Source organism: Trachurus trachurus, assembly GCF_905171665.1.
Source record: "Trachurus trachurus genome assembly, chromosome: 11".
Classification (NCBI taxonomy): domain Eukaryota; kingdom Metazoa; phylum Chordata; class Actinopteri; order Carangiformes; family Carangidae; genus Trachurus; species Trachurus trachurus.
Genome location: NC_139904.1, coordinates 10,868,182 through 10,881,796, shown reverse-complemented (window position 1 = coordinate 10,881,796; position 13,615 = coordinate 10,868,182). Strand labels below are relative to the sequence as shown.

General features: G+C 44.0%; 1 protein-coding gene across 4 annotated transcripts in view; it reads right to left on the bottom strand.

The window, feature by feature from the left end:
* The window catches only part of gatad2b (GATA zinc finger domain containing 2B), a 52,594-nt gene that overhangs the window by 20,740 nt on the left and 18,239 nt on the right, over positions 1-13,615 (bottom strand). For all 4 annotated transcript variants that reach the window (XM_083982034.1, XM_083982035.1, XM_083982036.1 and 1 more), the window contains exon 2: positions 1,628-2,008. In XM_083982034.1, the coding sequence (XP_083838160.1) occupies positions 1,628-2,007 (380 nt within the window). In that variant the 5' untranslated portion in view covers position 2,008. The remainder of the gene's footprint in view (positions 1-1,627; positions 2,009-13,615) is intronic.

Here is a 13,615-nt window from a genome sequence, read left to right as displayed (position 1 = left end):
TTGGGTGAACTATCCCTTTAATCTCTTGTTTATGACAGATTAAACTACACAAATATACACGTTGTAACATCGTATATGATATATAACGTTATCTACCGCTCTATTGATTGATTTCTCGCCGGCTTCGTTGTAAACAAATGCACATGGCCGAGAGGAGGGTTAGCAAAACAGCGGGAAAGCGACTGGACTTGCATAGTTCCTCTGAGGGAAATTGTGTTACCAAATTATGTAAGGCGTAATCATCACAATTAAAAGAAATAAATGTGTAATGAATCTATATAATATGTGAGTATTAAATAAAATGAACTTTTCCATGATTTACTGAGATGCACATGTAAAGTGGGATGTCTCAGGTGTATGTAAAGAGCTACAGATGTACAGAGCTGGATGGTGCAGTGCGTCTGCTCTGACATGTACATGTGCATTAAAATTAAAACCACAATGCTGCACGGTTGTCATGCATCCAGCGTGTTTCTGACCTCACACTCATTCATATTCTAGATATTTCCAACATCACAGAGAGAGAACAGGTCAGAGTTAAAAAGAGATCTAAAGTAAAAAGTTAAATGAAGGACAAAACACTGCAAACTGAGTCATAGCCTATTATCATATCATATCATATTATTAGAGATGGGTACCTTTCACATTTGAACCAAATGAACATTTGAACATTTACTTCTCACAACTCCTCAGCCTTCAAGAGTATTTATGTTTTAGGGATGAGAAATTATTTTTCGAATAGTCAAATAGTCATTCAATTAAAAAATAAAAAATAAAAAATAAAATAGTTTATGAGACTATCATCTTGTCTGAAAATATGTAAACGTTCCCTTTTTACAGTCACAGAAGGAGAAACGTGGAGAGACTCCTACAGCCATCAGAAAGTTCTGTGTGAAACTCTGTCAAATAAAAAAACAAATGAAACTGAGGAGCAGCGCAAACTCTGCAAGGTGCGGACTGTGATGAGAAGCTACCGGAGAATATTCACTACTGACGAGACTTCGTCATCGCTTAGATGTGCTCTCATTCTGTGACGAAGACTTCATTGAACGGTACCGCAGTGATGAGAAGCGGTGCCGTTACAGTATTCTCTGGTACCGATTCTCTCATTCTCAGTGATTTCATGATTTTTTTAAACGATGGGCGGCTGTTTTTCAGTCGGTGATTTAAAACAACAAGCTTCTCATTTCACAAGAAGAGAGAGAAACAGAGTGTATCAGATCTACTCGCTGACACACACGACGCGTTGGTGTGTTCAGTTACCAAAATGTGGTACCGTTTTGGTTGGGTACCGATAAAAGTACCCATCCCAATATTACATTATTTGTATTATATTACATTATATGATATTAAATTAAATTATATTATATAATTTTACATTACATTATATGATATTAAATTATACTATATTATATTACATTACATTACATTATATTGTATTATATTATATTATATCATATTATATTATATGTAGTCCTGTAACAGTGACAGCAGGTGAAGCTGTGGTTCACTGGGAGCTGTAGTTCACCAGTTCGTCTCCTTCTCGCCGTCGCCTCTCTGTGGGACGGACTTGGACACGAACAGCGCCGTCCCTTTAACCCACATGAATAAAACACTTTGTTCTCACCATCTCCTCCCGGCGCTCATGTCCACCGGCTCATCCAGCATGTTCTCCTTCCCGTTCTTACTGGGCCCGACGTGGCCGCTGTGGCCCCCCAGCCGCAGGCTCCCGTTCAGCTTCTCCTCGTAGGCGGCGCCCATGAGGCTCTGGTGGTGGAGGGAGCTGGCGCCGGGGCCCTTCCCGTCCCCCAGGGGCCCCGCGACCTCCAGGGCCGCGAGGTCGGCCAGGTCCTTGCGTTTGAGCAGCGCCAGCATCTTGAGGCGCTCCATGGCCTCGTGGCCCTCCATCTTGAGGCGTTTGGCCAGCGCCTCCTCTCGCTCACTGGGTGACTCCAGGCCTCGCTTCAGCAGGTTGAGCCTCAGCGCCTCCTCGGACATCCGCTCCATCCTGGAGGAGGAAGAGGAAGAGAAGGATACGAGAGTTAGCAGAGCTGTTCGGACATTAATCAGCTACACTCATCCACGGGTTTAAAACCGCCACACATCACTCCTGCCCACGCATGACCACCAGCTTTTCTCACCCCCACCCACTGTGGACATTCACATCGACAAGAAACACTTTGGATGCATCATACTAAACTACTGTTTACAACCTGGACATCCACTGTTTCTTAAAGCTACAGTGCACAATATATCTCTGCTCCAGTACGACCTCCATGTCCATTGTTGTCATCTTCTTTAAAGGGATAGTTCAACATTTAGGCAAATTTCTCCCTATTGCCATAATCCCTATAGTCATAGCACTAGGGTTAATTCCCTTTAATTATCGGTGCATGTTGTTTTGAGATCTGCGGGGCAGAGACGTGAGATGCTCAGTGAACACAATGGAGGTGAACGGTACAGGTCTCCTGTCCCTCATCAAACTCATCAAATTCACAATCCAACAACTCCAAAACGCTCTGGTGGACAAGTTGTGACCTGCACATTCACCACGCTATGAGATAATCATGTAACATTACAAGACAGAGTTGTTTTCAAGGCAAATGCAGCCGGAACTACATTCCTAGACACGGCTGCTGGGCGGAGTGATTTCAAAAGCACAAGTAGTTCAGAGTATTTTCTTTGTGTGTCGTAATGTTACACAATGTTACATTATTATTTCATAGCGTGGTGAATGTCAAATCTCAAAACAGCATGCACCGACAATTAACGGTAATGAACCTACTGCTGTGACTACAGGGATTATGGAAATTGGGAAATTTGCCAAAATGTTAAACTATCCCTTTAACGTAACGCGTTTCTAATTTTTTCTACTAATCTTAAAATGACCAAACTACATAATTAGGACAGGACAACCAAACATCAGATAAATATGTGTCATGTGGAAACACCGCAAGAAATTCCAATAAATGATATTTTACCAAAAACACACTTATTGAACAAGTAATGAGGAGAAATCTTTGAGACTCTGTGGAGTTGGACCGCGCAACAGTGTGTGACGAGGCAGCGTCACTCTGTATATACCACAAACACCTGGGAAAAATTATATACAGTATATATATTATATATTTATATATTCGATATGTAATCAGTGTGACCCCAGTGACCCGAGGATCAGCGCAGTGACACGGGAGGATGACAGCGTGTACGAGCAGCTGATGGCTCATTCAGATGGAAGTGGGTTAAACATGGCGGCTAAGAATAGCCCAGTCTCTGTGCTGAGGACAGATACATTTGAGAGATGTTTGATGTCTCCATGTGTGCGTGTGTGTGTGTGTGTGTGTGTGATTCATACCAGCAAGGAAGGCTTTTGTAAGGATGACAACAACAAGCCGAGTCTTATGAGCACATTAGCTCAGTCATGTGACCGGCTTCGGCACGGATCAGCCGACCAATCAGGACGCCGCAGCTGAGACGAGGACGTGACAAAGCAGAGTCAGTGTGTGGACTCGCTCTGTGTGGAGCCTCTGTCCCGACACTGCCCCCACCCCACCCCCCACACCTCCTCTTTAAAGTCTCAGTGCAGTACAGATGTGAGAGGGAGAGTGACGCCTCTCACTCCGTCCACCACGCTGACGGAGAAACTGTACAACAGCAGATCTACACACTGATCGATACTACAGAGGAGGCGAGGAGGACAGGAAGTCCACTGCAGTGAACGGCTCAGTTCCCAGCGAAGAGTCGTGACCACAGGAGCCTTTTCTACTGCTGACGTGTGAATGTGCACACACACACACACACACACACACAAACACAGACTCACATATATAATTAAAGATACTGAGTGTGACTTCACCACTTGCAGTGCACCGTAGTGTTATAAAGGAATCCTCACTTTCACCAGCATCAGTTTTGAGCCTGGACCGCACACACACACACACACAAACACACACAAACACACACTCACTCCCCCTCCTGACACGTTGCCAGCGTCTGATTGGCTGTTGATGACAAAGAAAACAACAGCCATGTTGTCTTCGCTGTTTGTCCCGTCGTCAGCCTGCAGCTCAGTCATCTGCAGCGTGAACTCTGCGACCCGCGGTCACAAGGTGAGAACCGTGTGTCTCGACTCAAAAACTAAAAAACGAGGCAGCGTTCGTCACGTGTCTTTGTCAGAAAACCTGCGTCTCAGTCGAGCTTTTTAACCATGATGCGGACCGGGGACTGTCTGAGGGACAGACCTGGACTGTACCGGACCAGATCTTTCCTCCAGCTGCAGCCGGACTCACAGCATCGGCGTTTCTCCGCTCTGTGAACAGTTACGACTCAAATCGTCCAATCCACAGGTGACACATAAACAGTGGCGACCGGACCGGAGACACAGTGAGGACGTGTGTCCTCTGGGGTCTCAGCGCTACGACGTACAAGCTGCAATAGATGGGTTTGGTACCTGGCTCTGTGTTTGTACGTCCAAGCGATCTTTTTGTAGTTCATTTGGGATAAAATCTCCGTCAACGCCGCACCGTTTCAGGACAGAAACACCAAAAACAGAGAAGCAGAGGAAAGCTCCCCGAACTTGAAACATTGTAAGTGGATTAAATGTTGACGGGGAGTCGAGTTAGAAGAGAAATCAATGAGATGGACGATATTTAAGACCGAACGGCGATAAAAGAGAAAAAGAAAGTGGGAACATGGACAGATTGCTAAGACAGTAACTCCCATGTGTTTTTGTTTTTGTGTTTACCTGTATAAACTTTTGATTTTAAGGAAAAATTATCAATAAAAACTAAAATGACAAAAAAAAAGAAGGGGAATTTGTGGGGGATTGTTTAACTCAGTGGGTAGAGCAACGCAGCGGCCCTCAGGTTTGATGCTGCATGTCATTCTCCCTGTCTCTCTACAGCTGTCCTATCAATTAAATATTAAAAAAATATACTTGAAAAAAAGGAAGAGGAATTTGTAAACAGTATAATTAACAAAATACATCCAACATAACGCTGTTTTTCGAGCTGAACAAAAGGAAACACCATCAGTCGGAGGCTGAAAAACAACACAGAACCACCGTCACCACCTCCAAATATTGATAAAATATCAATATCAGCTTCAAAGAATCAATACAGTATCACATCATAAGAGATTTTAATATTTTAGCGCATCAGTTTTCTCTTACAACCTCTAATTATCACCTGTGCTGATGTTTTTTTTTTACGTGACCCCGGCGTCATCGTTACGGTAACAGCGTGATGTCCAGACGCCATGAGGACAAACTTCCTGTCCAGCTGTGGTGTGATTTTATTATTACAATGTGGTGCGTTCACTGACTGACTGGACACACTGGGACCACTCCCTGCACTCTCATCCACACCGTCAGCAGCAGCCTCAAGGCCTTCTGGGAAAAAAACAACAACTCCTCGAGACTTAATGCATCTGTTTGAATAGTTGAATGGTTCCTGCTCCTGTTGCCTGGTTATTTACTGCACCTGAACTGTGCGGGGAAGTATAAAAATAAACGGTAACCCTTCCGTTCACAGGCCGTTAATTACGTGGTAATGTCAAGAAATAACCTAGAAATAACAGTCAATTTCATAGTAATGTGATGTTTTTCATAAAGGCAAAAGATTACGCATACTTTTCATGATCTGAATTTTTTGGGAAAAGACAGATTTTTTCTCCACAACGTCCTTGTAATTGAATAATTGAATCCTTATTTCTGGGCTATATTTCTTGACATTGCTATGAAATAAAGCATGTCACAGTTATAGATTTTCTTGGTACGATTATTGTCAGAGAAATAATCATGGTATTACGATTATTATGCATCAATAAATTTCACAACACTATGAATGTGTAAAATCAAATATAGTCAAAATATAATTACATTACATTTCTTATCTATAAATATAGGACCAGTTATTAATCCCCCGGGGGAAGTGTTTGAAATATAACATTTAAGTCATTAATTGCCATCTATACCAATTGTTTAAGTTTATTTTAATCATTTTTTAAAATTACAAATGGCAAGCTAACATTTAAATTCCCACCAATTCAGTGTTACGTTAGATAAATGGACCAGTATCTGTGCATCTTCCTTTACTTTGGCCGATATGGATTAATTGTGAAAACAAGTATAATTGTGACATCCTGTTATATTATTGGCCGTTATTTCTCGACATTATGACGCAATTAATTGTTATTTCTTGACATTATGACATATTTAACGGCCTGTAAATCAAAGGGCTACCAAATAAACTTGTAATGATGCGGCGAGGATGCTTAAAAGGTATAATGTGTAGGAATTACCCCCATCTAGCGGTGCGGTTGCATATCGTATTCTTGATGTTGCGTTCACGTGAAATCGGGCAGACGTCAGACAAACGCTGCATGTAACAGGATAAACAAGCGTCTATGTAAACAAGTGGTCCGCCAGCACGAGGCAAAACAATACAGGCGTGACAATATGTTGACATGGTGATGTTGTATTGTTTACCCGACCCACGTTTTACCGTCTTTCTCTCGTCGAGTAAAATGACATCCGGTTGGTTTGCCGACGGCCGTCTGCCTGACTGCACCTGAATGCAACATCGGTGCCTCCATCCTTCCTCACACTACACAGTGGTGACAGTTTTAACAGGCGCAACCTGGAAAACTTTCTCCCCGGGCTGACAGCTCCGGTGAGTTTCCGTGGTTACCTACGGTCACGCTGACACTCAACGTAAAAAAATGGCGATGCAACATGGCCGCCTCGGTTCGGTGCGTCGCCCACTTATGTATTTGTAACGACTTGTAACAACTCATTCTAAGGTACGAGAAAGCTTTCATTTGTATGCGGGTGTGATTCGACTTCAGTGAAATACGTAGAAAGCTATAGGCTATTTTATTTTTGTTAATAAAAAGCCAAATATGTTACAGACTGGGGCTTTAATGTTGCTGCCGAGTCAAACTCCACCTGAACAAACACGCACAAATGGACGCTCGCTCTCGTTACCCACACTGCACCACGGCAGCATCAGTCACCAACACCTGGGCCGTCGCCCGAGCGCGGCGGGCGCGTCGGTCGACTGCGATTCAGAGGTTTTAATTGGGCCCGTTATCTCTTCATCAACTTCCTATTAGCAGATTATTCCTGCTGGTGTCGTTCTATCGTTTCCCCTCATCTCCTGTATCGCCGCCGCCGCCGCCGCCGTCGCTCTAATCTGTTCGTTCTGTCCTCCTCTAATGTCTCTCTCTCCGTTATCCTCCTCTCATCTCCAGCAGCCTCTTTAACACTGGGAGGAGTCTTAATGATCACACAATACGGCCCTCCCCGCCACTTCTTCTTCTTCTCTAATTAATTTGTGGCGCAGCGGTGGGGCCCAGTCGTCGCCTCCATTTGCAGAGGAGAAGAAAAAAAAAAGAAAAAAGGAAAAAAAAAAAAAAACACTAGCAGCTCCTGCAACCTCTCTCTCTCTCTCTCTCTCTCTGCTGCCGAGCCTCCACCTTTAATGAGAGACAGAGAGCCGCTGATGAGCCAATCAGGGTCGGCCTTGTGCTTGCGCGTCAGTAACTGGCACCCCCTCCTCCCCCCACCCCCCCCTTTCCTCCCCCCTCCCCTCTCTCTCTCTCTCTCTCTCCCTGGCCACTGCCGCCGCCGCCGCCGACTCCCTTTACATAATATAATGACTGTTTCAGTCAGCTGCTAAACAAGCCACACACTCTTTCTCCTCAACCACACCCCCTCCCCCTCCCATAATCCCTCCCACCCCCCACACCATCACTCCCCCCCCCCCCCCCCCCACCCCTCTCTAGCTGTGGGCGCTCTGCCAGGCCGATGCAATAAAGGAAAAGAAAAGAAAGAAGACGGAGACACGGCGAGATAGAGAAAGAGGTAGAGGTAGAGAGACAGAGACGAGGCTGATGGAGTCAAACGTCTCATGTGGAGACAAGTGGGGGGGGGGGGGGGGGGGGACACACATACAGGTGGGACACAGCAGGTTTGCCCCCCCACCCCAAGGAGCCTCCGGTGTGTCCAGACATCCATGTACCACATTCCTGCAGAAGCCAGGATCCTGTAACCTTCCTCCCCCTCCTCCTCCTCCTCCTCCTCCTCCAGCTGTACAGTACCACAAAGAAAAAAAAAATTCCTCAAATCCTCCATCTTAACCCCCCCCCCCCCTCCCCCCTCCTCCTCCTCTTCCTCCTCCTCCTCCTCTACCTCCCCTCCTTCTTCTTCTTTCACTGTAAAAATAAACACATGCTTACTTTCAGGGGCCCCTTAAACGCAGCCAGAGCTTCATTTGTTCATATTACACCGGCCAATCACAAGTGGACGTGGTGGAGTCTATGTGTGTGTGTTTGTGTGTAGGCATGTGTGTGTGTGTGTGTGTGTGTGTGTGTGTATAAGAGTGAGAGTAAGTGTGTGTATGGGGGGGGGGGGGGGGGTAATGAAGGAGTGACACAGCCAAGACACACCGACTGAGAGCAAGAGGGATTTTTTTCTTCATCTCGTGCTGCTCTCCTCCTCCTCCTCCTCCTCGCTCTAGTCTTTGTGTGTGTGTTATGTGTGTGTGTGTGTGTGTGTGTGTGTGTGTGTGTGTGTGCAGGGCTAGGAAAAGAGGCAGAGATGGCAGCTCTCTCCTGACATAATGCCAACTCTTAATTCCCTCCTCCCATCCCCCACCACACACACACACACACGTTCTTTATGCAGCAATCGATCAGATGGCTGCTGCTAAAATGTCCTCCTCAGCCCGGAGCCTCCCTCCCCTCCCTCCCCTCCCTCCCCTCCCTCCCGTTTCCTCTCCGAGTCCACCTCAGGTCTGTCCCGGTCCGTCCCGGTCCCGGTCCCCGGTCGTCATGGCGTGGACAGCGGGTGAACCACCACCACCACCGCCGGTGTTTGGCGAGCGTGGCCCGGCGCCAGCTGACTGAGTGTAATAGTAATAGGGCCATTTGCAACTGCACTGTGGAATCTGCTGCTCATTTCACGCATGATCTGCATCATGACAATTCATTTGGCTGATGCAACTCCTCTCTCTCCTCCCGCTCCGCCTCCTGTCTCTCCACCGCCACCTCCACCTTCTCCTCCTCCTCCTGGACTCTCTTTTTCTTTTTTTTCTTCTTTAAAAAAAAAAAAAAAAAAACACACAACCAAGGAAGCGTTCTGCGTTTCTCTTTTTTTTTCTTCAACCGTTTGATTCATTGCTGGGTGACGACGGGCTTATCGCCGAGGCGCAGGAGCCAGATGTGTCAGAGGCCCGATGCTCCATCTCCACCCAAAGACAAAAAAAAAAAAAAACCCACCACCAACAACAACAACAACAAAAACAACAACAAGGTGCAGCAGCGTATCACCGAAACACCTCCGTCTATCATTAATCCCAACATCAAAATGGTGGTGATGGCTGCAAAATGGGAGCACTGGCACAAAACTGGCAGGACCCTCGAGCAGGATTAGTCTCATGTTGGGCTACACACACACACTAGAACTGTAACTGGGCTGGCACCAAAACAAAATGTGTTCACCGTTCACCTGTTATACTAATTATAGAAAGTCTTAGGTTTAAATCATCCGTTTTCATTTCCCCCTATTCCATCAAATTACCCCAAATAGTCAATTAAATAATAAATAATAGTCTTTATGTTTTTTTCCCTTCAGTACAAACAAAATTCAGAGTTCATTAGAGGTTGTTCAGGGCGATAAGAAGCCGTTTTGATCATATCATATAAGACGTAATCAAATATTTCAGAATAGCTATAATTAACTTTTCAGGTCAAGGTCATTGACATTATTATTATTATTATTATTATATTACGGGCAAATGAGAGATATTCTAAATTCATCTTTAGGAATATTTGTGTTTTTGAATTTGTGTTATACGTCGTCCATCACAGACATTAATTAGTGATATCGTTGTTGTTGTGGTGTGATAATGTTAATACAACTAATTATTGATCCAGATTGATACAACAAACAAAGCAACGGTAGCAACAAAGAAAATGTTGATTGAATTATGTTAATTAATTATGCTAATTTAAATAAGAATCAAGTGAGACATTTCAGTGTCTGACATCTGTAACCTCTGGTGACAATGATGGGCATGTGTTGGAAATACTGAAATAAAACAGGCTCCATTATAATGATATATAATAATAAAACTTAATTTAGCGTTATTTAAATAGACGTGGTGTTTCCAACCCAACAGGCTTTTTGGTCTGTGCTGACCTGAGGCGTCTGTGTCCGTCAGTCAGTCACTTCCTGTTTCATCCATCTCCGCTGTCACTCACAGGACAGGAGAGAAAACCGCTCGGAAATAAACGACGACCTGCGACTGCGACTGTGACTGCGCCCCCGACAAGTGACGGTGGTTATCATTATTATATCAGGGCCCGCCCCGGGGAGGTGGAGTGGCTCGTCCGCTAATGGGGAGGTCAGCGGTTCGATCCCCGGCTCATCCAGTCCAGGTGTCAACATGTCATCGAGCGACACACTGACTGAACCCTTAATTTCCCCCGATGTCTCATCAGTAAGTGTGTGTATGTGTGTGTGACAGAAAGAGCTCCGGGTGAAATAATAAATGTGTTTAGATGCGATTTCAGGCTCCAGCTTGGTCCCACCACATTTTCACTTAGCTTTTATAAAGTGAACCCCCCCCCCCCCCCCCCCCCCCCCTCCTCGATCTCGTTCACACAACACACCACCTATTATTAACCCCCCGTCCTCCTGCTATGTGACAACACCTGCCATCTTTGTATCTGAGTACATGTTCTCAGACTGAGTCATCATCACAATCTGCTCAGACTGTAAATAGTTAAAAATGTGCTTCATAACTCACACAACGCTGCTGCTGCTGCTGCTGCTGCTTGGATCTACAAAAGGTCTAAATCCAGAGACGTTCACTATCACAGAGATGAATTTGTCAAAATATTTTCTTCGGCAGCTTCCACTCTGAAACGAATCCAGCTCTACGTTCATATCATCGTGCTCAGACCAGAGCGTTGACAACAGCAAATGGATTCATAAAGATAAAACTAAATACCCAGTGATGGGGACGTACGCTAACAACACACGACGTACGGTAAGGAACGTGTAAAACAGCACAACAACAACTTTTGTTAAAAAATGTTTGTGTTTTCAAAAAGTTAAAGAAGGTAAAAGTTGCATCTTGTTTTCTATTTTTTTTTTAAAGAGCTAGGTTAAAAAAAAACGATTTCCTGATTTATATCGATCGCCATTTAAAAGATCTGATATCGATTCATAAAATCCTTTGATTGATCTTTTAATACAGTACTCCATTTCTAGTTAGATCTGCGCGATCGCGATTACCACCCACAACTGTACTGAAGAGTTGCACCGTTTACTTCTGTAGTGGGTCATATTAAATAAATGTGCATTAATGCCACTACTTTTGGGTCAAATCTTTATGTAAACATCGATATTTTTGATAATGCACCAGGTTAGAGAGTTTCACCTTTCTTAGTTCTGTGAAAATCTCTTTCATAACCGAGCAAAATTGGTATTAATACTGAAATATCTCTACATGAGTCAATATCGAAACGGATCCAAAATTGAATTGAATTGGATTGGGGACCTTGTGAACCGGAATCGAACTGATTCAGTAAATCAGTAGCGATACCCAGCCCATCGATGTATCAAACCTAACCAAACAGAGTCACAGTGAAAGTCACAGAGGTCCTGTTCACACCTGGTCCTGATCCCATCACAGTGCTCAGCTGTTCAAACATCTGTTCACATCTGTTTTAAAAGAAATCGCCTTCCACTGCTTTAAAGGGGAACTATGCAAGTCTGGTCGCTTTTTCTGCTGTGTTACTAATGCTAACCCTCCTCCCGGCCATGTGCATTTGTTTTCAATGAATCCGGTGGATGAATCCATGGAGCGGTACATAATGTTATTTACCATACATGCGCTACGATGTGTATATTTGTGTAGTCTTATCTGTCAAAAACAAGAGATTACGGGTTACAGGGCGCATTTGTGTCGCGGTGCAGAGACGAGAGCTGGGACACCGGGTCGGAGGCTCTCATCTTGCAAGGTTGATTTTCAGCTAAGAGACGCTAGGTGGAAGGCAGAGAGCCTCCACTCTCCCTGTAACAAGTTACAAGTCATTTGTTTAACCATCACTAGTAACTCTGAAGCTGTTTAATGAAGGTCAAAATGTAGCGTAGTTCCTCTTTAACTGCACAGAAACAGGTTTGCACTGTTTTTAGCCAATGAACAGACAGGTCTGTTGTCATTGTGAGTGTGGGTATGAGAGAGCAGCAGTAAAAGAGAGTGGGGGTGGGGGAGTAGGAGGAGTTGGGTGAATTAATGAATTGAAATAAAGTTGCAGCAATTTAAAATAGTAAAAATACTTTTAGTTTACTATGAAATGTGTTGGGGCAACTCATGCAGACTTGGAGTCGGAGGAGGTCAGTGGAGCAGTTGGACCTGGACCACCGGTGATGGGATCACAGTTCCTGTGTCTCCTGTGAGCTAATTTGATTTAATGTAAGTAACTTAAACTAGATTAACACAGGGGCAGGATCCACCTCAACGACCTTCTCGTGTCACTCACAATGTGTTTTTAGTAATTAAAAAAAAAAAAAACAGAAAAGAACCCCAGAATGGGACAAAGCCCACTTACTTAATCCAGCCTTCAACACCTAAAACCACTCCTACTACGTGCATTTCATGATATACTCGACACACAAGATGACAACATGTCCAACCTGCATAATGAGTAATTCGAATGACAAATTTATAAATGAAAAAGTAATCAAATACCTGATGTGAATCTCAAAAAATGTACACACTCACATTAAGTTTTTGACAAAGCAATATTTAGAAAAAATCGTAATGGAAACACTTTATTTGCACTTAAGTTGTGTTGGATTTATCATAACGAGAAACCACTGAACTGAAACGCACAACATCCACTACTGCAGGGCTCCACACTGGCCCTAAAATTTGAGACAGTGCAAGTAAATTTTTCATCTACTTACGCACGTAAATTTGCCTCTTTTTTTTTTTAAAACACTGGTGAAACAAGAAAGTGGCGACTCAAAGAATCTGGTATCTGTCATTACAGGTGTGTGAGTAGGCCTGGGACGATAATAAATTTTGCTGGACGATATATTGTCCCACAAATTATTGACGATAAACGATATTATTGACACATTTTTTTAGAACAAATTAACCACTAATATAATAATATTTCATAATAATGCAAGTAGACCCTTTTAAATGCGATAAACTTTTATTTCTCATTTTTTTTAACCATTGTAATTGGAATGACAAGAACATATAGCTACTATCCTAAATAAATAAAATAAATAAACAGTGCAGTGCAGCTCTTCTGTTCAATAACGTTACACACCCGAAGCTCCACTTTTCATTCAAACAAACTAATGTGACTTCCACAGATGTAAGATTTCATCAATGAGACTAGCATTTATCTCCTATTAGTATTAAACCAGCCGGTGGTAAACCTGTTTTCTTAGATCGTTTTCTCCCCCAATGACGGAGGTTGACCGGCCCGTGAGCTGCTGCAGACGGCTGCAGACTGTGGGAAGCCCAGCCCCGCTCCTCCTGCTCGCTGCTACCACAGTAGCTCCAAAAACGGCGGAGGAAATCTCCTA